General features: G+C 33.3%; 1 protein-coding gene across 1 annotated transcript in view; it reads left to right on the top strand.

Moving 5' to 3' along the window:
• Ddx60 (DExD/H-box helicase 60) overlaps window positions 1-26,258 on the top strand; it is a 95,525-nt gene that overhangs the window by 5,555 nt on the left and 63,712 nt on the right. Inside the window, exons 2-11 of the mRNA XM_021726500.3 lie at window positions 586-695; window positions 847-907; window positions 1,345-1,534; window positions 2,508-2,849; window positions 4,484-4,600; window positions 16,117-16,260; window positions 18,269-18,427; window positions 22,456-22,597; window positions 23,693-23,848; window positions 25,956-26,061. Coding sequence (XP_021582175.2) covers window positions 677-695; window positions 847-907; window positions 1,345-1,534; window positions 2,508-2,849; window positions 4,484-4,600; window positions 16,117-16,260; window positions 18,269-18,427; window positions 22,456-22,597; window positions 23,693-23,848; window positions 25,956-26,061 — 1,436 coding nt within the window. The 5' untranslated portion in view covers window positions 586-676. The remainder of the gene's footprint in view (window positions 1-585; window positions 696-846; window positions 908-1,344; window positions 1,535-2,507; window positions 2,850-4,483; window positions 4,601-16,116; window positions 16,261-18,268; window positions 18,428-22,455; window positions 22,598-23,692; window positions 23,849-25,955; window positions 26,062-26,258) is intronic.

The raw sequence follows: 26,258 nt of genomic DNA, 5'->3' as shown, positions 1-26,258 counted from the left end.
GTCACCAAAGTCATCTTTGCAAAATGCAGTCATTATAATGCTACCTGCTTAAAATATATCAGTGGCTAAACTTGTATTCGAGGATGGAGAGAAAATCCTGTATACGCCCTCGAAGGCCCTGCATGCCCTTCTATATGTCCAGATCTGTCTAGCCCAGCGGGCCCTTCTTTACCTTCCCCACTCCATTTCCATTGGCAACTCCAAGAGCAGCTCCATCTGTGTACCTTCATACTACAGAGTTTTTATACGTGGTGTTTTAGTGCTCCCTCTGCTTGGAATGCTATGTTCTCCTTCTTTGTTCAGTGAGTTCTTGTTTAATCCTTTGGGAACCATCTTCACCATTACTTCTTTAGGGAAGCTTGCTCAGACCTCTTTGTTACTTTTGAGATTTTTTCCATCGTTTATAAGATTATGTGATTAATAACCATTCCTGATAGTTTTTAAGCTCCTGGAGAACTAACTGCACATTGACTTGGTTCATTCTGGTATTTCCATCGACTAGTATTTTGCCTGACACATAATAGTCATTCAGAACCTATTTATTGATAGAATAAAAATGTTCTTATTTTTCTTCTTTCTTTGCAGGTCGGCCATTTTCATTAATAATTACCTTTTAAAGGAACAAGAGGAAAGGCATTTGGTATATATTTAATATTTGCCAGTTCAGATTGGAGACATGGCAGCAATCAGAATGGGTAATTTTTAACTTAAAATATTTATAGAATTATAAAATATAAGCTATGCAGATTTAGCGGAATTAAAGTAACTGTATCACAGTTTCTAATTTCTCAAAAACCGACTTATAAAGGTTGGACTGAAAATAATCCACTGTCTTTGTCTTTATAGATGACACTGTGTTTTCAGAGATAATATCACAGTTCATTTTGCGACAAATGCCAGAAGCTGAGTGAGTATTTTTGTAATTATATAGAGCTGTGAAATCATATATTCCCTGTTTCTTATACATCTATTTGGCCTTATTCTTTTAAAAAAATATTTAGTTTTTAGTTTTTTTAAGTGGACACAATATCTTTATTTTACATTTATGTGGTGCTGAGGATTGAACCCAGTGCCTCATGTATGCTAGGTGAGCATTCTACCACTGAGCCACAACCCTAGCCATATTCAGCTTATTCTGACCTATCTATCTATATGTATCTCAATATATACATAGTTACATATGTATGTAATGTAGATGCATTATAATACATTAATAGACAGTTAAATAGCTACATATATTCAGCTAATTCAGTTATGAATATTCAATAATAATGCCACCCAGTTTTGAGTCATTATTTAATTTATATGTGATTTCTGTTTTAATTCTGTGTTTTTTCATTTTAGCTATTCCAGTTTATTCAATGATTTTGTTGAATCTGAATTTTTTCTGATTGATGGAGATTCATTACTTATCACATGTGTATGTGAGAAATCATTACAGCCAGGACAGAATCTCCATTTTGTCTACCTGGTGGAACGCTATCTGATGGATCTTAATAGTAAAGGAGGGCAATTTTCCATAGTTTTCTTCAAGGTAATTTGACAATTGAGTTCTTTTCTATGATTTGAGTTTCCAATCCAAAATTGTTTAAATTATTTTGTACTTTTTTCTTTTATAACCAAGTAAATGTATTTTTAAAAGTTTAGAATATTTAAGGGGAGAAAAGAAAAAAATATTAGCCACAGTCTTAATATTCTCAAATCACAACATTTAACCTTATATTTTTTATTTTCAATTATGGAACTTTATTGTAAGGACACACACATTCATGAAGGTAGATGAGAAATCTCCTCATCAGTAGTCCATCTGATCTCTGGGTTGTAATTCGCCAGCTCTGAGAACTATTTCTGTCTTCAAAACTCAGCAGTAAGTTTATTTGAGCACAAAATAATATGTGTTTTTGCCCAGCAAAACCCACCAACTGTTCTTGGTTATTGTTTGCTCTATAGTAAGTACTCTATAGTAAGAACATTGCTGGTTGCCTACTAGCAATATTTTGAATGAAGAGCTAGGGTTCTGGATTAATGTATACAATTTAGTTGGCTATGCAAATTTTGGTCTTTTGAGAGAAACTTTTGCTCCCTAAGTGAGGTCATAATAGGTTAAAACAGTCCTCTAGAGCAATGTGATCCATCTCAGTTCTCCATTCCAGATAATTTCTATCTATCACTGCTTTTGATATAATTTCTCTTGTCTCTTTTGCATTGAGATTGGAGAGGAAAAGATTTAGATAATGCAAAGAAAGACTGAGGCAAACCCTGAGTAAACCCTGAGTATTATTGTTTTGCTTTGCAGGGGAAACATTTTTAAAATATGAATTGTAATTTATGGCATATCAGTATGAAGGGCAGTCAAAGTTTTAGGGTTTATTTTCAAGATTATATGACAGAACAAAACAGTTGGATTTGATTCCTGTAATGTCGTTAATGGTATGTCTTCACCAACAAAAGTAGAAAAACACTACATGATCATTTCAAAATAATATATTTCATCACCTTCTCCACAGGATGCTGAGTACGCATATTTCAACTTCCCTGAACTTCTTTCTTTGAGGACCGCTTTAATTCTTCATCTTCAGAAAAATACCGCCGTCAATGTTTGCACTAACATTTCTGGATGCTTATCAAATGAGTGGAGAATTTTCTTGAAAGAGAATTGCCCATATTTTCTGGTAGTCGCAGATGAAGGCCTGAACCATCTGCAAACAGATCTTTTCAACCTTCTCATCATTCAGTCCTGGTCCATGGAGGTCAACGTTGTGCTTTTCTCAGGCCAGTCATCTGATATTCTCCGACTTTATGGCTACCTTATGCCAAGCAACTATAGGAATCAGATATTTTTTTGGAAGGTAATTTATATCAAAAAAGCAACATTTATATTAAAATTTCCTAAATTAATTGCCTCAGCTTTCTTTCCACTTCCTACTTGGGAATTATCATGGGCTTAACAGAGAAGTATAGAAAACTAATAATAATGATCATTATCATAGTAATAAATAGTATTAATACATATTGTTATTCAATAGTGCTTGGCTCTTCTCATGAATGATTTTTATTTAACTTGTGCAACAGTCCCATAAGGTAGTTGGTAGTATCATCTATATTTTATAGATGAGTAAATGGATACTTGAATAAGTAATCTGTTCATTATTAACACTGAAAGAGTAAGAGAACAGAGTTGAAAGGACACAGTATGACTCCAGCCCCCATGTCCTTAACTACTGTGAGCATACTGACTCTGGTTTAATAAAGGTAGAAAATGTATTAAATTGGAGGCAAAAGTTCTGTCTTTATTGCTGAGATATACTATTAAAATGATAGTTAATTTGATGACCTCAATAAGAACACAATACAGTGAGCTAATAAGAAAAAAAAGGAACTGAGATAAGTTTGTTACTTCATTGAAATTCTCAGAGTAAAAAAATGTGTAGTGACTTTATAAATAAATCTTGTTTCTATTCATTTTTCACTACTTGTAGTAAATTCTGAATATGAAGTTCATTCTACAGTTCATCACAATAATTTTTGATCAATTAATTTTTTATCACTCTTTGAGAATTGTGTCAAAACCCAGGTGACTATCATAAAATGTTAAAATAGTTTATTTTGCTTCAGTTAGTATTCCTATCATCAAACTATTTCCACCTCTGGTTGCCTACCGTGAGCAGGAACAACCCTGGCATTTGTTTTTATATTGAGAGGGAGGAAGTATTGCTAATCAGTTCATCTTATTCTGTTAGAGTGATTTCTGAATCTGTTTTAAGAGTGTCCTGCAAACATTCTGGCCAATCTCTCCTTAAGGACACTTTTTTAATTAGAGGATTTTATTCATGGTAAAATGATTTATTTCCTAATTTTTTGGAATTTAAAGAGGTATTTAATCAATCAATTGTGGACACCTTAAATAGAATTAGGAACTCAATAAACTGCATTTTATTAATCCAATTGAGGAGCACTTGAAATATTGGTAATGGCAGTTGCAAGGATGATGGGTACCTGTGGAGAGGTTATGCTATTTGCTATTCATTTAATGCAACATGTTTTATTATGATAAATATGTTTTAAATAGGTAGTTGTGTTTGAAATTTTGTCATAATAAAGTACATTCCATTAAATGGGCATGATGATTTTTTGGAGGGTGTTGGAAGTGTTCTAAAATTAGCTTGTGATGACTGTTGCACTATTTGGTAAATTTGCTAAAAGCCTTGAATTGGACATTTAAAACAAATGAGTTTTATGTTATTTTATTTATACCTTAATGAAATTATTGAAAAATATAATGCATTATTTTCCTAGGAAAGATAAAATAGTGCTCTTTGGCAAGCTTACAAAACATTGCTGACCATCTGCAATTACATTAGTACAGTTTCTATTTTTACTGAAAATATAACATAATTATACATTAAGTATCTGATTTTCTGTAGTTGGAAATAATTATATATTTGATTTATGGCAATTTATCTGACTTTCCTCTGTCTTGCAGAATTTAGGGAACATTTTCAAGACTTATGAAACCCTGCTTAAACATTTGGAAAAATGCAGAGTTTTAGCCTTAGAACCTCTTTTGGGAAATTTAAAATGGGAAAAGATGATGAAAGAGGTAATGAAACTTTAAATTTTTTATTTGAACTGATTTTTTAATTATAAAAAAGCTTAAAAATATGTAGATTTTTCATAATTCCTTCCTCCCCAATCTTTCCCTGATGCTAATTTCTTTCTTTCTTTTTCTTTTCTTTTTTTTCTTTTTTTGTGGTGCTGGGGATTGAACCCAGGGCCTTATGCATGCCCTGCCCTGATGTTAATTTCTAATGTAGCCATGTGCATTAATCAAAACCAGGAAATTAACATTGGGATGGTACTGTTAACTAAGTTTCAGATCTTATTTGAATTTCACTTATTTTTGTGACTAATATAATTTTTCTGATTTAGAATTATATATAGGATACCCCATTTACTTAATTGCTATGTCTTCCCGGTCCCTTCCACTCTGTAATCATTCTCAAACTTTCCTTGCCTTTCATGACCTTGACAGTTTTGAAGAGTATTGATGTTGTGTTTAAAATATCCTTCAGTTTGGGCTTGCCTGATGTCCTTTACTGTTTGGAATGAGGTTATGCATTTTTAGCAAGAATGTCACTGAATTAATTCTGTGCTCTTAGTGCATCATAGCAGAGCTCATGATGTTGGTGTGTCTTAATATTGGCTAAGTTGCTTGGTCCCTTGAGAGCTTTTTCCTGGTGAGAAGTTATTATTTTCCCTTTAGAGTTCATAAATATTTTCAGTAATATTTTTTGTGACGATGCAAATTATGTTTTTTCTTACACTTTTGCTAACTAATTCTAGCCACCATCAGTGAAACTTTTGTGCAGTTATTTTGGATCTTTTTGCCTAATGCTGATTTTCTATTTCACTCTTTGCTATGTTCCATAACTGGAATTCTATTTCAAGAGAGCAGTCCTAATTCTGCAATTTGTTTGTTTATTTGGTTAATTATGTCAATGTGGACTAATGGGTATTTATATTATAAGTTAAAATTCAGTATTATAATTATTTTAGTGCTCAGATTGTTCCAGGTTTGAACATTGGAAGCTCCTCCAGGTTGGAACCTGCCTTCCTCTATAAGACTCTAATCTTTTGGGGCATTTTCCTACTTTTTGAAATCCCCAAATGTTCTGGTCTTGTTTTACATTTTTCCTGTCCCAGCTCTGAAATTAATCATTTATCCTATGGGTTCTGGTTGTTTTTATTGGAAAATGGCAAAAAGAAGCCCAGATATGGGAACTCTGTTCATTGCTACTGAAGTATCATTGCTAATAGGTCTTTTCAGAAGACAGAGCTGGTAAATGTATGTATACTAATCCTTGTGTGTGCAAATGTCTATATTTTAATTATCTGAATTTCCACCTTGGTATTTACCTACTTACCTTTCTATATTAAATATCATGTGTTCATACTGTTTTCTTTCACTTCAATTCAATTCCATATGTTCATTTTATTCTTTCCTGTATCTGTAATTTCTTTCTTGAATTGTGAGAAATTCAGCTTTCATTGTCTGCAATATATGTACTTATTTGTTCAATTCTAGTACACACATAAACTAGTTTTAGAATTGTCAACTTTATCCTGTGGGAAACATTCCATAAGCAGATTAAAGAACTTTTGCATAAATAGTTTTATCTGTAGCTCTTAAATATGTCAATATACTGTTTTTCAAAGTTATTTAGGTTAATTTTTCTTGTCTATCTATTACAATATCTTATAGGTATTAATTAGTATTTTCTTCTCTTTTTGCACTTAATCGAATATTTTGGAAATCATTTTAAAACAGTTTATACATATCAGCATTATGTTATATAGCTGCATAGTACTTCTAGGTGTGAATATACTGTATATTTTTTTAGTTATTCTCTTAGGAATAGGATTTATTTTGTTTTTTAATACTTTGAAATTACAATCTATGCTCTAATGAATAACCATATCATGTGTATTTTTGTACTGTTGGAGGTTTATCTTTAGAATAGACTCTAGAAATAGCATGCTGAAAGAAAAGATAAGTGGAGATAAAGTTTAGTTAGGTATTGTCAAAGTTCCTAATGGAAGAAGGAATAAAAAACCTGATTTTTGCAGGCATTTTTGGGTTTGACTCTGAACTGTTTTTACATGTTACAAATATTAACTCTTTGCATATAAAAGACGTACGAATATTTTCTCTCAACATGTCAGTTGACTTGACTTCATTTGTCATGCACTTAAAAATATTTAATGTTACTTTTATTAATCTTTTTGGGGGAGATTGTCTTGGATTTTAAGTCATTGTTAGAATTCCTTATACAAAGGAAGGAGAAAGTTGTCTAAGATTTCTCATATTTATATTTTCCACATTTTTATTCATGGTCCATTGGAGTTTATTCTTGTGTGTAGTGTGAGATGTGGATATAAGTTTTGAGGTTTTCAAATGACTACTCTGTGCTTTTTATTAAAAAGGTGTCTTTCCCCTAATTATTTGAGATGACACCTGTTTGTATACTAAATTTCTTTATTTATTTGTAATAATACAGAACTTTACTCTCTATTCCACTATTTAGTTGCAAATTCTATGCTCTTTTGATTATAAAGACTTTGTGGTATTTTTAATGTCTCATTGGGCTAGGTTTTCCACTTAATTGTAAGTTTTTCATTGTAAGTTTTTCTCTTACAATGGTCTCAAAACTATTCTTGCATGTTTATTTCTCCATGTGAAATTTTGTTCTCAACTTGTTTATGTCAAAAAATAACTATTGATATTTTTATTGGATGGTATTAAATTTATAAATTAAATTGGGAGAGAATTGGCATTTTTATAATGATGAGTTGTTCCAGGCAAGGAGAAGGAATGTATAACGTTTCTGGAAGTCAACTTTTGTCTCTTTCAGAAGAATTTGAAAAATTTCTTCATATACATTGTATATAATTCTTGTTAATTTCTTCCTAAGTAGGTGATCTTTTTTGTTGCCATTGTAAGTGGATTTTCTCTGTCATTATGTTCTCTACTTTTTTCCTTGTTTATACTTATGAAATCTGTTGATTTTTATGTGAATTTTACTCTAAGTTTTCATCAAATTCTTTATTTTGACTTTTTATATTTTGGTACTGGGGATTGAACTCAAGAGCACTCGACCGCTGAGCTACATCCCCAGCCTATTTTGTATTTTATTTAGAGACAGGGTCTCACTGAGTTGCTTAGTGCCTTACTTTTGCTGAGGCTGGCTTTGAACTCTCGATCCTCCTGTCTCAGCCTCCTGAGCCACTGGGATTACAGATGTGTGCCACCATGCGTGGGAAATTATTTTATTTTGTTTTTGTTTAGTTTTTATCATTGATTTTATGGGGTTTCCCATATCATATAATCTGTGAAAAGACAGAAATAATTTTGTTTTTTCTTTCTCCATTCTTATGCCTCGAATTGCTTTCTTCAGTCTGATTGAATTAGTTGATGAATATAGTGGATAATAGCAGAGATAGTGAGCATCTCTGTCTTATTCCTGGTTTTAGTGGAAATGTCTCTAGTGTTTCTCATTAAACAGGACTAAGATTATCTATCTATCTATCTGATCTATGATGTTAAAAATTTAGCCCTAAGCTTCTATTTTTGAGTATTTTTATAGTAAATGAATATGTGTTGAAAGTGCAGATATGATCATAACTTAGCTTTATTAGTACTCTACATGATATTAATAAATTTCCTTACATTGAAGCAACTTGGCATTCCTGGTATAAATACTATTTAGTCATGATGTATCACTTTCTTAATGTGGTATTGGATTGTGTTCACTGATACTTTGTTTAGAATTTTTGCACTGGTATATCTGAGGGATACTTTTCTGTAATTGTCTATTTTTATGTTGTCATTGTTTTATATGCATCATAAGAAGAATGTTTTCCTTTTTTTAATAGTCTGAAATTATTTATAGATCTTTGGAATTATTTGGTCCTTAAACTTATGATAGAGTTGTGTTGGATTATCATTGAAAATAATAGCTCTGTGAATCGTTTTGTTTTTTAGTGTCTGATGGTAAACATTATTTAATCTGTCATTTCCACAATCTCCTCTAAAAATTTTTAATTCATATTTTATTTCATTTGATTGTTTTCTTAACTTTCATCAATGCTGCTTATTACATTTTTAATTGTGGCTGTTCTCCTTTGAGCATGTTGAATACATTCTTTATTTCAGGGTAGCTTTACATTTTCTAAGATTATTTTGCTGAATTAAACTATTTGATTTGTTCATTTTTCTCTCTCTTTCAATTCTGTCCCTAATTTGTCAGTTGCTGAATCAAGATCATTTTTCATATCATAAAACACTTATTTTAGTTAACCTTATTTAGATTATAGACTTAGATTGCTTGTGCTTTATGGTGGTTGTTATTTTTTGGTATTGATAATGACATTTCCCTTAGTTAATTTATGTCAGATTTTGTTTCAGTTAATTTATGTTGGAATTTTGAGTTTTTCAAGAGTTCTCCACTCCATTTTCATTATATTGATTTCATGATATTTTCATTCATCAGGTATTTGAAATCTGGATTTTTACAAATAACTCTTTGATGAACATCTTGGTGCTAGATCTTGGTGCACAGTTTGGATTATTTGGATTATTAGGCTAGATCCCTAGAACTTGGATAGCCAATCAGAAAGTATTAACAATTTAATGATAATTATATGTATTACCAAATTCCCTTGCATTAAGCCTGTATCTATTCATACTCTCATTAAGAGGAACGATACCTTACATGATTTCCTGCCTATTAACCTTAAAATGTACTTTGTTAACTTGAAAGTAAAATACACTAATTATTTTTGTATTACTAAAAAGACTAAATATTTTTATATTTGTATAATATCTATATTTCATTAGAGAATTATAGACTTATTAAAGGCTTGGACATTTTCTTATTGATTTACAGATTCTCTTTACATCTTTCTAAAAAATATTTTAATTATTCTTATGTTAGTTATATATGACAGCAGAATGCAATTCAATTCATATTACACAAATAGAGCACAATTTTTCCTGTCTCTGGTTGAACACAAAGTAGTGTCATACTATTCATGTTTTCATACTATAAGTATTTTCATACATGTTCTTAGGGTAATAATATCCATCTCATTCCACCGTCTTTCCAACCCCCATGTCTCCTCCCTTCCACTCCCTTCCCTTTGCCCTATCTAAAGTTCATCTATTCCTCCCACGCTCCCCTCTCCATCCCTATTATGAATCAGCATCCTTATATCAGAGAAGACATTCAACCTTTGGTTTTGGGGGATTAGTTAACTTCACTTAGCATTATATTCTACAACTCCATTCATTTACTTGCAAATGCCATAATTTTATTCTCTTTTAATGCTGAGTAATATTCCATTGTGTATATATACCACATTTTCTTTATGAATTCATCTACTGAAGAGCATCTGGTTTGGTTCCACAGTTTAACTATTGTGAATTGTGCTGCTATAAACATTGATGTGGCTGTGTCCCTGTAGTATGTAGTAGTCCTTTGGGTATAAACCAAGGAGCGGGGTAGCTGGGTAAAATGGTGGTTCCATTCCCAGTTTTCAAAGAAATCTCCATACTGCTTTCCAAAATGGCTGCATATTTCCAGTGAATTTCATGCAGTCCCACCAGCAGTGTATGAGTGTGCCCGTTTCCCCACATCCTTGCCAACACTTACTGTTGTTTGTATTCTTAAAAGCTGCCATTCTGACTGGAGTGAGATGAAATCTTAGAGTGGTTTTGATTTGCATTTTTCTAATTGCTAGATATGTTAAACATTTTTTCCTATATTTATTGATTGATTGTATATCATCTTCTGAGAAGTGTCTGTCCCATTTATTGATTGGGTTGTTTCCTTTTTTGGTGTTAAAATTTTGAGTTCTTTATATATCCTAGAGTTTAGTGTTCAATCTAATGTGGATGTGGTAAAAATTTGCTCCCATTCTATAGGCTTTTTCTTTACCTCACTAATTATTTCTTTTGCTGAGAAGAAGCTGTTGAGTTTGAATCCATCCCATTTATTGATTCTTGATTTTAATTCTTGCACTACAGAAGTCTTATTAAGGAATTCAGGGGCCTAATCTGATGTGATGGAGATTTAGTTCTACTTTTTCTTCTATTAGGTGCAGGGTCTCTGGTTTAGTTTCTAGGTCCTTGATCCACTTTGAGTTGAGTTTTGTGCATGGTGAGGGATAGGAGTGTAATTTCATTTTGTTGCATATGGATTTCCATTTTCCCAGCACCATTTGTTGAAGAGATTGTCTTTTCTCCAATATATGTTTTGGTGCCTTTATCTAGTGTGTGATAACTGTATATCTGTGGGTTTATCTCTGTGTCCTCTATTCTGTACCATTTGTCTACAAGTCTTTTTGGGTGCCTATATCATGCTGTTTTGTTACTATAGCTCTGGAGTATAGTTTAATGTCTGGTATAGTGAAGCCACCTGCTTTATTCTTCTTGCTGAAGATTGCTTTAACTATTCTGGGTTTCTTATTTTTCCAGATGAATTTCATGTCTGCCTTTCCTATTTCTTTTTTTTATTGATTATTTTTTAGTTGTAGGACATAATACCTTTCTTTTATTTATTTATATGATGCTGAGGATCTAACCCAGTGCCCCTGTATGCAAAGCAAGCACAGTACCACTGAGTCACAACCCCAGGCCCTGCTTTTTCTATTTATATGAAGAATGTCATTGAGATTTTGATTGGAATTGCGTTAAATCTGTATAGTGCTTTTGGTAGTATGGTCAGTTTGACAATATTAATTCTGTCTGTCCAAGAACAAGGAAGATCTTTTCATCTTCTAAGGTCTTCTCTAATTTCTCTCTGTAGTTCACTATATAGATCTTTCACTTCTTTCATTAAGTTGATTCCCAAGTAATTTATCACTGGTATACAGAAATGCTTTTGATTTATGGGTGATGATTTTATGTCCTGCTATTTTGCTGAATTCATTTATTAGTTCTAGAAGTTTTCTGGTGGAATTTTTTGGGTCTTCTAGGTATAGAATCATATCATCAGCAAATAGTGCCAGTTTGTGTTCTTTTTTACCCCTTTTTGCATCTCTTTAATTTCTTTCATCTAATTACTCTGGCTAGTGTTTCAAGAACTATGTTAAATAAAAGTGGTGAAAGAGGGCATCCCTGTCTTGTTCCAGTTTTTAGAGAGAATGCTTTCAATTTTTCTCCATTTAAAAAGATGTTGTCCTGGAGCTTAGCATAGACACCTTAATAATGTTGAGATAAGTACCTGTTACCTCTAGTTTTTCTAGTGTTTTGAACATTAAGGGGTCCTGTGTTTTGTCAAATGTTTTTTTTTTCTGCATCTATTGAGATTATCATATTACCATTATCTCTGAGTCTTTTGATGTGATGAATTACATTTATTGATTTCCACATGTTGACCCAAACTTGCATCCCTGGGATAAACTCCACTTGATTGTGGTGCACTACCTTTTTGATATGTTTTTGTGTTTGATTTGCCAGAATTTTATTGAGAATTTTTGCTTCTATGTTCTTTAGAGATATTGGTCTGAAGTTTTCTTTCTTTAATGTGTCTTTGCCTAGTTTGGGAATCAGGGTAATATTGGCCTCATAGAATGAGTTTGGAAGTGTTCCCTCTTTTTCTATTTCATGAAATAATTTGAGGAGTATTTGTATTAGTTCTTCTTTAAAAATCTTGTAGAAATCAGCTGTGTATCCATCCAGTCCTGGGCTTTTCTTGGTTGGTAGGTTTCTGATGGCGTCTTCTATTTCATTACTTGAAATTGATCTGTTTAAATCATGTATATCATTCAGGTTCAGTTTTGGCAAATCATGTGATGCTAGAAATTTGTTGATATCCTCAGTATTTTCTATTTTATTGGAGTATAAATTTTCAAAATAATTTCTATTTTTTCTGTGTTTCTGTAATGTTGGTCATGATATTTCCTTTTTCATGATGGATGTTAGTAATCTGAGTTTTCTCTCTCCTTCTCTTTATTAGCATGGCTAAAGGTTTATCAATTTTATTTATTTTTTTCAAAAAACCAACCTTTTGTTTTGTCATCTTTTTTTTCAATTGTTTCTTTTGTTTTAATTTCATTGACTTCAGCTCTAATTTTAATTATTTCCTGTCTTCACCTGTTTTTGGTGTTGATTTGTTCTTCTTTTTCTAGGGCTTTGAGATGTAATGTTAGGTCATTTATTTGTTGACTTTTTCTTCTTTTAAGGAATGAACTTCATGCAAAGAAATTTCCTCTTAGTATCCTTCATAGTGTCCCAGAGATTTTGATATGTTGTACCTGTGTTCTCATTAACCTCTAAGAATTTTTGTAATCTCCTCCTTGATGTCTTTTGCACCCCATTTTTCATTCATTCAATAGCATATTATTTAATCTCCAGGTGTTGGAATAGCTTTTATTTTTTATGTTATCACTGATTTCTAATTTCATTCCATTATGACCTGATAGAATGTAGGGGAATATCTCTACTTTTTTGTATTTGCTAAGAGTTGTTTTGTGGCATTATATATGGTATATTTTAGAGAAGGATCCATGTGCTGCTGAGAAGAAGTGTATTTGCTTGTTGAAAGATGAAATATTCTATATATTTCAGATAAATCTAAGTTATTGATTGTTTTATTGAGTTTTATAGTTCTTTCTTCGGATTTTGCTTGGAAGATCTATCCAGTGGTAAAAGAGGTGTGTTAAAGTCACCCAGAATTATTGTGTTGTGGTCTATTTGACTCTTGAACTTGACAAGAGTTTTTTTGATGACTGTAGATGCTCCATTGTTTGGAGGCACATGTATTTATAATTGTTATGTCTTTTTGATGTATGGTTCCCTTGAGCAGTATGAAATGTCCTTCTTTATCCCTTTTGATAAATTTTGGCTTGAGTCTACTTTATTTGATATGAGGATGGAAACCCCTGCTTATTTCTGCAGTCCAACTGAGTGGTATGTTTTTTTCCAATCTTTCGCCTTTAGTCTTTTTGTATGAGTCTCTTGGAGGCAGCATATTGTTGGGTATTGTTTTTTAAATCCAATCTGCCAGTCTATGTCTTTTGATTGGTGAGTTTAGGCCATTAACATTCAGGGTTATTATTGAGACTTGATTTGTATTTCCAGCCATTCTTGCTTATTTTTTGGTATTTAACTGACTTGGTTTCTTCTTTGATTAGTTATTCCTTTACTGTAATCCCTCCCTCTGCTGATTTTCATCATTGTTTTTCACTTTCTCTTGTTGGAATGTTTTGCTGATGTTGTTCTGTAGTGCAGGCTGTCTAGTTATAAATTCTTTTAACTTTTGTTTATCATGGAAGGTTTTTATTTCATCATCAAATCTAAAACTTAATTTTGCTGGATATAAGATTCTTGGTTGACATCCATTTCCTTTCAGAGCTAGGTATATGTTGTTCCAGGATTTTTTAGCTTTCAGGGTCTTGGTTTAAAATTCTGCAGATATCTTAATTGTTTTCCCTCTATATGTAATGTGTTTCTTCTCTCTTATTCTGTGTGCTAGGCATTTTCATTATAATGTGCCTTGGTGTGGATCTGTTGTGATTTTGTACATCTGGTGTCCTGTAAGCCTCTTGTATTTGGTTTTCCAATTCATTCTTCATGTTTGGAAAACTTTCTGATATTATTTCATTGAATAGTTTGGTTTAAAAGTCTGTGTCTTCTTCTATCTCAATAACTCTTAAATTTTGTCTTTTTGTGTCATATTTCTTGAATGTTCTGCTCATGGTTTCTTAACATCTTCACTGTGATCTACATTCTTTTTGAGATTATATATTTTATCTTCAAGTCCTGTCTTCCAAGTGGTCTAATCTGTTGGTGATGCTTTCTATTGAGCTTTTAATTTGGTTTCAAGGATTTCTGGGTTTTTTTTTCAGAACCTCCATCTCCTTATTGAAATAATCTTTCGCTTCCTGAATTTGCTTATGTAGCTCTTTATCAAAATGATATTTTGCTTCCTGTTTTTGTTCTCTTATATCATCCTTTAATTCACAGAACATTTTAGTTATGTACATCCTGAAATTTGTCATTTCTTGTGTTTTGCTGGCCACGGATCCTAATAATCTAGTATCTTGATTTGTTTGGGGCACTTTTTCTCTTGTTTTTTTTTCTTTTTTTTTCAAGTTGTTTGTGTGTTTTTCCTTCTAGCACTGAGGATCTGTAGCATTACCCTTTTTTTTTTATGCTTTAAGCTTATAGTGCTCCTGCAGGATTCCAATACCTCTTCTTTGAGGGGAAGAACAATGTTACCAATATAAGCAATATAAAACCTTAAACCAAATTGTTTCTATTAAAGAAATCATTTACAGTTTTGTCATAATATATACAGAAATGGTGAGTTCAATTAATTTCTACAATATTAAACAGTAGGTTTGCAAAAGGGTTTATAGTTTCTGATAAAGTGTGAAAAGGGAATCTAAAGAAGATGGTTAGTAGTGGGGGAAGGGAGAGGAAATGATTTTGGGGAGACACGTAAGTGGGAAGACAAAAGAGTATATCAAACAAACACAGATAAATATTAAGAAAAACAAAAAGTACAAAAATAGGAAATAAAAGAATATACAACACAACTGTAATATACTATTCAGACATCCCAGTCCTTCGTATCCTAATTCATGCAAAGTACTTGGTTTCACCAATGTTGGGATGTGAGGGTGGCAGAATAGAAAGGGAGGGAAAAAAAGTCTTAAAGGAAGAAATAAGGATTGTTTTGGTTGGAGATCAGTATGTTTCCTGCTTCCCTTTTCATCCAATAGGTGGGATCATCTGTTGTGAGCTGGTATCTCACAACACATATGTGAAGGTTTCCAGGGTGGGAGGGTTGGTCTTGGGTGCAGAGCACCTGGAAGTGGGGTATGGCACCAGCTAATCCCTGAGAAGACATTGCCTCCCAAGGATCTCCTTTGGGGACTGCTTGTGTGATGTGGGCACCTGGTCTTATCTTCTTATATCACCTATAGACCTCATAGTTCCTTATCTCTAATTTATTCTCTAAAGTGTATCTCACTCACCCACTCCCTTTCTATTCTTAATCAGGGACCTTTCTCTCAGGAGGTCTTAAGGGTTGTACTCTAGGGGCTGCAAACCTGTCTTGGAGAGCTATTTTGTATTGGGCAGTCACTGTGTGGGGTTAGCAGCTGGGGACTATGGATACCGGCCCAGCTGGTGTTCTAAGCTGGGATTCGCCACAACTATAGGTAACAATGAAGGTGTCCCAAGATGGAGGCGTCTGCTTTCAGCGATGGAGTGTCAGGTTGGATTGGGGGGCCCAGTCAGTGGCATTGGGCCATGTGTTCAAAGATGCAGCTCGGACCCAGTGTGGGCTCTACAGGTGTCAGCGGGGCTGTCCTGGGCCTCATTCTTTACATCTGCATTTTAATGATTTCATTGAAATTATTTTCCCACTTAAAATTTTGTTTGTAGTGTTTTAATAGAAATAATTATAGTTTTACATTTATAGTTTTATAGTCCTATTTATCCGTTTTTTTTCCTGTATGGTTTATCTTAGTAAGATCACTTATGGATAAACATATTCATTTAGAAATCTAAATGCAATCACAAGTTACATTTTGCTTCTGTGACAGGCCTGTGAGATTATATCTCTGCTGAAGCAAATCTGGCCCGAAGGATCTGACATTCGACGTGTCCTCTGTGTGACTTCATGTTCGCTGTCTTTAGGAATGTATCATTGCTTTTTAGAAAACAGAAAGAAGTCCTCCTCTGGTCAGGTAAGTGACATCCAACAGGTGTGCTCTTTTTTTTTTTTTAGTATTTTTTAGATGTTGATGGACCTTTATTTAATTAATTAATTAATTTATATGCGGTGCTGAGAATCGAGCCCAGAGCCTCACACATGCAAGGCAAGCGTTCTACCACTGAGCCACAAGGTGTGCTTGTTTTACCTCTCCTGGTAAAACAAGGAATGAAATATGATGTTGAAATTTTGATAGGAATTGCTATGAGTATGTATTGCTTTGTGTAGCATGGATATTTGCACAATATTAATTATTCTTATCTATGAACATGGACAGCTTTAATGCATTCCCCTTTGATGTTCTGTAATGTTCATCTACCATTTTCTCCATTTAATTCTCATGTTTATTCATGTTTTCCCCTTATTTATATAAGCTTCAACTAGAGGAACAGCAGTAGAACTTATATCCATAAAGAAACATCTGCTGTGTTGCTCTGTGATTTAATGTTTTACTGTACAGATGTTTTACCTAGTTCACATTTAGTCTAAATCAGTTAGTGGGAGGAAACAAGAAGGGGTGTTATCGCATGGTGGAATCCTGCTCTGCTGCCATGTTTTGGAATCTGTATTCATCATGCCAATAATCCTTACAACAGCTTTTCAAAGCGGGCATTATTATTCCTATTTCACATATGGGAACACAGACTGAGTTTCAGGTATTCCAGATAACATTCCTCAAGCCAAAGGAGTTAAATAGCCACATGGGTTAAATTCAGGCTTGTCTTGCACAAATTCCATAATACCACAGTCCTGAAAGAACATGCCTCTCGTGTCGTTTTGATGTCATCCTAACTGAAGAGGCACTACAGTTCTTTAATTATTTATGGCAGGTAAGGTCAACAATCTGTGGTCCAGCCTGGATTTCCTCTATATCTAAACATTCATCTCTACATATATGTACTCTTACTCTTGTATGCACACACACATCACATAGCCACATGTACACTGGCTATTTTGATATAATCTTAGTACTGGGGGGATTTTAACTAAAAATCCTTGTTAAGGAAAAAGTGAAGTTTTACCTCTATCTTCCACAATTTCAGAAAAGTACCACGATCACCATCTTTTCCTCATCATTGTTTTTATTTTGTTTTCAATCTCTCTCTCCTTTTTAGTATCAGGGATTGAACCAAGAGGCACTTAACCCCGGAGCCTCATCCCCAGCCCTTTCTTTTTTTATTTAGAGACAGGGTTTTGCTAATTTGCTTAGTGCCTCACCAAGTTGCTTCACTTGGCTTTGAACTTGCAATCTTCCTGCCTCAGCATCCTGAGCAGCTGGGATTTCAGGCATGTGCTGTAGTTCCCGGCTCAATATCTCTTTAAATATGCACTTAGTGAAACATTTCTCCATGATTCAGCCTGCTATTTGAAATCATTCTCATAAAAAATAGTAGTAAGTCAAATTGACCTTTGTGGAACTTCCAACCACTGGACCCTATTTGGCCCTCTGGAAGTGCCCTGATGGAGTCTTACTCTTGCTTCCCTGTCAACCATGCAAACGTTTGAGGATAATAAAGACGGATTGTCCCTTGGTGTCCACTTCCTTACCCTTGTTGTCATTGGGCATGTTGAGGTGCTATGTGGTGTCCTTACCCTGGTAACTTGCAATATTACTTTTAACCTATGATGCTTTGGGCAACTAGAACAATTAAGATGTGGCTCCATCCAGAGTCCTGTGGGTTCTTGACTTTTTTCATAGCTTGATCAGCTCATGTGAAGACCAGCTTAACTGAAAATCCTGAAAAATGTCTTACTTCAATAGCTATTAAGCTAGAGACATCCTTTTTACTTTATCTCAAATATGCATAAATGCAGTCAAGTTCATTAAGAAAAGTACTGTCTGGGCATGCAGAGTGAAGAATGCAGTATTGCTTTCATTCCTGATCAAAAGAGTGTGGCTCCTAGTTATTGTGGTTCCGCATATTTAGGATGCAGTTTTTGTAGGCTGCTGTTCTCTGGTTTACCATCTCTATTTTATTTAGGTGAAAGATCATTGCTTAACCCTGAAGGAGGCGAAAGATTTGTGTAGATTGCATTGTCTCAGTGTGGTGTTTCTTCTCCACTTGCCTCTTTCTCAAAGAGCACGTTCCAGATTTATCACTTCCCATTGGATTAAAGGCGCTCAGCCTTTCTTGAAAATGGTAAATATACTCTTTTATTAGTTTATTGTTCTTTTATTTCCCCCTGTTTGGTGGATTAAAAACCACAATCATCTTTAAAACAGATTTATATGTGCACAGTATTAGCCCTTTGGGACTTTAAAGGTTTGATTGCTTAAATCAATCACTTATATAGTTTCAACAACTACATTTGGCAGTAATAACAAAATGTCATGATATATATCCAAAGTAAAAAGTCTTTCTATCTTTCCTTCTTCAAATATCTTTCAAGATCAGGTTTTTATATCATCCACTGTAGGAGATTGTTGGTGACCAAGCGTTCTACTCTAAAAAGGAGCAGAAGAAACCAATGTAATACTTCGTTACTTTGGGGTCCATTATAGATGATATAGCTGGCTTCAGGAAAATAGAAATAAAGACTTCAGGAAAATAGAAAGAAAAAGCAAAAGAAAACTTCCCTAGAGACCCACCACTCAGATCATTGCTGGCAATTGTTAATATTTTGGTTTATTCCTTTTGAGTTCAAATGCATGGATTTTTCTGCTGTTTTTTTTTTTTAACATTGGAACCACACACACATGTGCACACAAACACACACATACACACAATTTTTTCCTTATATATATAAAAACATATATATTTTTCACATCACTGGTTAGCATTATATATATACATATGTATGTTATTATACATAAATTATATATATATATATATATATTTTTAGATGGACACAATGTCTTTATTTTATTTATTTTTATGTGGTGCTGAGGATCAAAGCCAGTGCCTCCCCTGTGCTAGGTAAGCACTCAACCACTGTGCTACAACCCCAGCCCCTAGTTAGCATTATTTTTTTGTGAATACTAGTTATCTTTTAATGGTCTACTTACTCATTTCTCTATTATGTAATGTTAAAAAAGACTTTGATATGTATGCTATAAATGCTGTTATTGTATGAGCTTTTTCCTTTTAACTTGAGGTTATTCACTTTGGCTTGATACCCAAAATGAAATTAAGTAGAATAAATAATATGGACATTTTTAAGGATATTGATACATGTAGTCAATATGTTCAAGAAAAGTGTTCTATACCCAATCAGTTAATTAGAAGCCAATCCACACACATTTTCCTAGAGCATATGTATCGTGCTTATCTTGGGATAGGTTAAGAAAAAAAAAACATACCTGTCCCACTCCAACTCTTTATTAGAACTACATTTTGCAAAGAAGACAGATAACGAGTTTTTAACAATTGCTATGAAGGAGGAACTGTAGGATGTTTTACAATCTGATAATATGAAGATCCAACCCAGTTTGCAAAGGATGGTTTTGCTTCAGAAGTAAAGTGAACCAAGTCCTGAAGGATGGGTAGGAGTTAGCAGGATGGGGAAATAAGGAAAACCGGATTCAGAGAGAATCAGCAGCATGTGTGATTGTCCTGAGGATGATATTATCAGGGAGTTAAGATCCAACTCTTTTAATAGGAATAGAGAGAATGTGGGTTGAAGCAGAAGAAGCAGGTAAAAGACAAGTCAGAGGGGATCCTTTAGGGCCTGATAAGAGAGTGGCCATATCACTTGATCTTAAGCACTGAGAATCAAGTGGTTGGTTTCAAGCAGATCAAGGGCACTTTTATTAAAAAAAAAAAAAAATCCCTGCCTTGCAGTGTAGACAGAGCATTGTAGAGGCAAAACAGCAGATTTGGGGACATTGTGTGTCTATTATCTTAGACATGTAAAGATATTGATGGTATTAGGGTCTAAGGAAGTGGCCTTTGACCATTGGTGGATCTGGTTATGTTGTTTGTGTGGAACACTGAAGAGTGATGTACACTTGAACACAGCCAGACTGAGTGGTGGGCACCCCTTTCTTAGCCCTCCCCCGAGACCTACTGAGTCAGATGCCCAGCAATGTGTGTTTTATTTAACAACCATTCCAGATGAGGCTCAGGCTAACTTTTGAGAATCGTGGTTCTATGGCTGTGTGCAGCTTTTTTGGTGGTTTATTTGTAGATATAACTAAACTATAGGTAAAAGGTTCCTGCTTCCCTTGATATTTTTAACTTCATCGTGAACTTTGGGCAGCCTCCTTGACTTATGTGGTTAGAACCAGGCTGTGTTGTACATTTTAAAAAAATATCAGAGTGGTCGTACCAATTCTCAGCCTCACCAGCAATGTATATTCAGTGTGCCCTTTTTTTCCATATTCTCGCCAACATTTATTATTACTTATATTCTTGATAATTGCTATTTTGGCTGAAGTAAGATGGAATCTCAGTGTAGTTTTAATTTGCATTTCTCTCATTGAGATTCCTCAGCAAATGTGGAATGGAACCACTATTTGACCCAGTTATCCTGGTCCAGACTATATACCCAAAAGACTTAAAATCAGCATACTACAGTGATGTAGCCACATCAATGTTTATAGCAGCTCAATTCATGATAGCGAAGTTATGGAACCTAGGTGCTCTTTATCAGGTGAATGGATAAAGAAAACATGGCATATATACACAGTGGAATATTACTCAGCCATAAAAAGAATGACTTTATGATATTTTCTAGCAAATGGATAAATCTGGAGACTATCATGCTAAGCCAAGTAAGCCATTTCCAAAAAAACAAAGGCCAAATGTTTTCTGTGATATGTGGAAGCTAACCCACAATAAGGCAGGGGTTGAGGGTAAGAGGAAGAATGGAAGTTCAGTAGATTGGACAATAGGGAACGGGGAAGGATAGGGAGGATAGGAAAAGAAAAGACAGTAGAATGAATCTGACATAATTTTTCCATGTACATATAGGAAAACAACACAGTGAATCCCACCATCATACATCCAGAAGACTGGGACTCTCAATAGAATAAGATATATTTCATGCTTGTAATTATATCAAAATCTAGTCTGCAGTCATGTATAACAAGAACCAATAAATAAATAATAAAATAAATATCAGATTTCATACAATTAGTGTGAAAAACATGCAAACTGTTGGTTAATATTTTCAACATTAATTGCATGCTAACATGATAATATTTTAAATCTATGTGTTAAATCAAATAAATTACTATAATTTGTTTCAGGTTGTTTTTAATATAATTTCTAGAAAATTTGAAGGACGACTTTCCCATAATTTCATTCCTTTTTTCTTTTGAAAGAAACCCTTGGTGTTTTGTTTTTTTTTTTTTAGAGAGAGAGATGAGAGAGAATTTTGTTTGTAAGTGGTGCTGAGGACCAACCCGGGCCCCACGCATGCCAGGCGAGCACGCTACCGCTTGAGCCACATCCCCATTGCCCAATATTTCATTTCTATTGGACAGCACTAAGTTAAAATTCCACATCAATACAGATAAATTAATTGTTCCTGAATTGTCTCCATTTGCAACGCACATATGTTTTATTTTTAAGGGGTGTGGGGGCAGAGAAGCTTCAGTCTCCTCTTTCAGTTTATCTGAAAATGGACTGCTAATTGTCATTCACTGAAAGCTTTACTAGGTTCTGATCTTGGTCCACTCTACCAGTGTGATCAGTGAAGACACTCTGCCTGTGCCCTTTGGGAATATAGCCTCCCAGCCTAAACCTGGTGGGTGCACAAGATGCCTGGGATCTTTGAGTTGAAGGATTCAGCATATTATAAATCCCTGAATAATCAAAAGCTTTTTAAATGGTCTTTTGACCTGAAAGTAAAATTGGAAAACATTAAAACCTAAGTAAGAATAGAGGCATATTTGAAAGCAGAAGTATTTCTATAGCTTTGAGACTATATCTACATATCACAGAGTAAGGAAAAAATATTGAAAATTGAATACAGATTTCCTTGATTTGGAATAAAGAACTGTACTGAATTCACTTGGAAGGAAGTTTTGAATTTAATATTTGCTTTAATCTTTTAAGTAATGAAGCCTTCATCAGCACCCAGCCTGAGTGGGCTTATATTAATAAGAATTGAAACAGTCCTGCCCACGGACCTTATAGCTGAATTACAGAAGTGTATAAAGTCATTCCATACTTTATTGCTAAAATTAAAATTGTAAATAAATTGGTTTTATTTTCATTTTCAGAAAAGGTGGTGTGAATATTCCATCCTAAGTAATATAAACATTTTCGAATCTTGGAATCTGAATTTAGTTCACCTTTCTGACTTAAGTGATGAGCCTTTATTGAAGAATATTGCATTTTACTATGAAAATGAAGATGTAAAAGGTATAACCTTACTATATAATGATAATTAAACTTTCATGCAGAGATAAATATTGCAGAGGTTTTAAATCTTCAAAGAAATTTTATTGAACTTCTAGCATATAAAAGCAATTATTTTCCTTTCTTTTAATCTTTGTTCATTTATGTAAATAATTTTTACTTAGTGATAATCAGAATGAATATTGAATTTCAAAATATTTATTTCACTAATATCACTCCAAAAGTATTTTGGGGAAAAATATGTATTTATGTATAAGGCATTTCCAGATAATTTTAATAGTTAAATTTTTCCTTTAAGTTCATGCATAATATTTCTTAATAAAATAACTCTAATTAATGTGATTTCTGCTAGTAGATTTTTTAAAAAAGTACCCTTTTCCTAAAACACAAGTATTTTTATATATTTGTTATGTGTCATTTTTTATATCTTTGGTTTTTTAAAATAGTTTTCTTAGAATAAGTCTACTGACGTTTCTTTTTTGTTAAAGAAAAATAAAAACCATTGTCATGGAACCATAACTGAGCTTTATTGAAGGTTTTAAAAAATGTTTTCAGTTGTGGATAGAGACAATACCTTTATTTTGTTTATTTATTTATTTTTATGTGATGCTAAGGATTGAACCCAGTGCTACACACGTTAGGCAAGTGCTCTACCACTGAGCTACAACCCAGCCCTACTGAAGCTTTTTTGACAGCTTGGGTTTGGTTGCTTTGTATTGCTAACATTGGAATGAACTGACTACCTGTAAATTCAGTGGTCTTTTACTAATTTTTTATCTCTCCAAAATCATAGCTATATGCATTTTTATTGACTGTAAAGTTATGTATGCTATAACATCTTAAAAACATTAAAGAATAATGAAGAACATTAAATATTCACCATCTGTTATCCTTAGTAACTATAGTTATAATTTTAACACTTATCAAATGGAAAAACAAGAACAACTTTAAAATCTGCTCTCTTAGTCAACACCAGTGACCATTTTCTTCTAGGTATAATATGTATCTCACTGAAAACATTACTATTTGACATATAGTTAGAGCTCCATAAATTTAGTCAAAATGTATGCTTCTATAGTGTTTTTCATTGTTATATAGGCCTACATTTGAATTTGGGAAATGCTATTATGAAGGATTATGAACATCTCTGGAACACTGTATCAAAGTTGGTAACAAAGTTTAATGTGGGAAATTCATTTCCTTTGAGGACAACAAAACTTCAGTTTCTTAGAAAGTCTCCATCACCAATCAAAGGTAACAGATTCCTAATTTAATTCAAAATATAAGCATTGTTTTACTGAAAATGTTTTGAAAGTACCACTAACTTAATGCTGCAAATATACATACTTTTCTGGTATTATACATTTTAATAATTGTCATATGTTTGGGGTGGTATGCAATAACTATAATTTAGAAGATTTATATTTTGTTTGTAATTAGTGTTGTTGCCAATTTAAAAAATGAGCCAGTTATATGTGAAATTCTACTTTCAGCAGTATGGAAATTTGGATTAACTAAAAAAAACTCCTAGTTTAAAATGCTTGAAATCTGGATTAAGAGACACCCAACATTCCTGTGTTGGGGGACAGGAAGATGTAGTTTAAAGGATATACATTGGCATTTATGTAGGATGCACCTCTAGATATCTATTGTACTACATGAGGAATGTAGTTAATAATATTAAATATTATATTTAGAAATATGTATGGTAGATACAACATGGTGAAATTGTATTACGTAAAAAATAAAGAATCTTAAAGTACCAGTGATACCTACAAAGGAAAAAGATTAATCTATTAATAAATTTTCCTTTAACAATAATAAAATTCAGAATGCAGTGGAATTATATGTAGTTGTTAAAATATAATTTAAGAATGAATGAGAAATAGGTACAATTTCAGAAAAACAAAAATTGATTTATTCATTATCTCAGCATCACTGAAGACGTTTCTTTGTGATGAACTTCAGGTAAAAGAAAATGATCCAAAAGGAGTGTGAGAGGGCTGGTGTTGTGGCTCAGTGGTAGAGCGCTCGCCTAGCACATGCAAGGCCCTGGGGTTTGATCCTCGGCACCACATAAAAATAAATAAATAAAATAAAAGTGTATATATATATATATATATATATATATATATATATATATATAGAGAGAGAGAGAGAGAGAGAGAGAGAGAGAGAGAGAGAGAGAGAAAGCCACAGGATACTTAGGATATATTGATAGAAGGATATTTTTCATAATTTAGGGGAAAAATATACTCTTCTATCAGTATGAGTTTCTTCAGACAAAGACCATTGAGTGCAAGTAGTTTATTGATCCCACGAAGATCCAGTAAGAGAGTGCTTAGATAAAATCCAGAAGGGAATAGCACCAATGTAGGAAATGTTCATGAGTTGGTTTCCATTGAAGGCAAGTCCAAGTAAATTTCACTGAAACTCTTGAAAGGTACAAAGTACCCTGGAGGTGTCTTAACTGAAGAGCAAGATAACTGAAGTATTTATCAATAAACTCCTGTTGTGACTGTGGGTAAGGGCTGTCTTTAGTGTTTCTGGTCTGCTCCACATGGGCTGTAGGTAGAAAAGTGCTCAGCCAGGGTTGTAGGGGCTTAGGACAGGAAAGTATCAGGGCAATCACAGGAACAGGGGACAGCAAGAGGAAGAGCAATGGCAGTGTACCTAGAATTAAGAACTAGGCACCATAGAAAAAGTCATTCATGAGCCCATTATCATAGATACATCAGAATAGATGCCAGATATATCTGATATCTATGATATCTACTGATCTATCTATCCACCTACCTATCAATCATCTGTCTAGCTATTCTGTGTGTGTTAGGTTATAATATCAAGGAGGACCAAAGAGATACTGTAATGGTAGAAAATATCTCATTACCACCTATATTTTTCCTACTTCTTTTTAATTTCATTTCATAAAAGAGTGTGTGTTGTGTGTATGTGTGTGTGCGTGCACATGCGCGCATGTTTGATCTGAGTGAAAATTCCATCTTGAGATTCCTTGTCTCATAATGGGGAATAATAAAAGCAAAAATATTTTCAAATAAGAAATATATATATATATATATATATATATATATATATATATATATATACAGATTACTCTGTTCATCCATTCATCTACCTACCTATCCACCAATATGCTTAATTTCTGTCTGTTCTGCTGTGTTCCAAAATGTTTTAATGTGGAAAATAGCTTAATAGGCAGGACTGAAATTGATAAATGTAAATAGGATTAATGACAGATATTTTTAATGTGAAGTTTTTAGAAAATATATATTATATTCTTGTATAAATATTTCACATCTATCCTTGTTTTATTTTATTTATTTATTTATTTTGTTTACAGATGGCTCTAATGAAAAGCTGCCTAATTTAGGTTTTATTCCAGTTTCATCTGATGTGATCAATAAGTTTACTGGTGACATTTTGAAGGACTTTCCTTTCCTAAAGAGGTAGATGGCCCCAAATGAGCTTCATATGAATAAACACTTTCATGGAATGGATGGGTTACTTATTAAAGATTCTTTTAAATATATTTCACTACACGTAATATGTGCTGTAGTATATAATGAATTTAATATCAAAATATTCAATGATCTGGGCATGGTGGCACATATCTCTAATCCCAGCTGCTTGTGAGACTGAAGCA

Source organism: Ictidomys tridecemlineatus, chromosome 14 (assembly GCF_052094955.1).
Source record: "Ictidomys tridecemlineatus isolate mIctTri1 chromosome 14, mIctTri1.hap1, whole genome shotgun sequence".
Taxonomy (NCBI): Eukaryota; Metazoa; Chordata; class Mammalia; order Rodentia; family Sciuridae; genus Ictidomys; species Ictidomys tridecemlineatus.
Note: the sequence above shows the minus strand (reverse complement) of the source record. Positions and strands in the feature narration are given on the sequence as shown.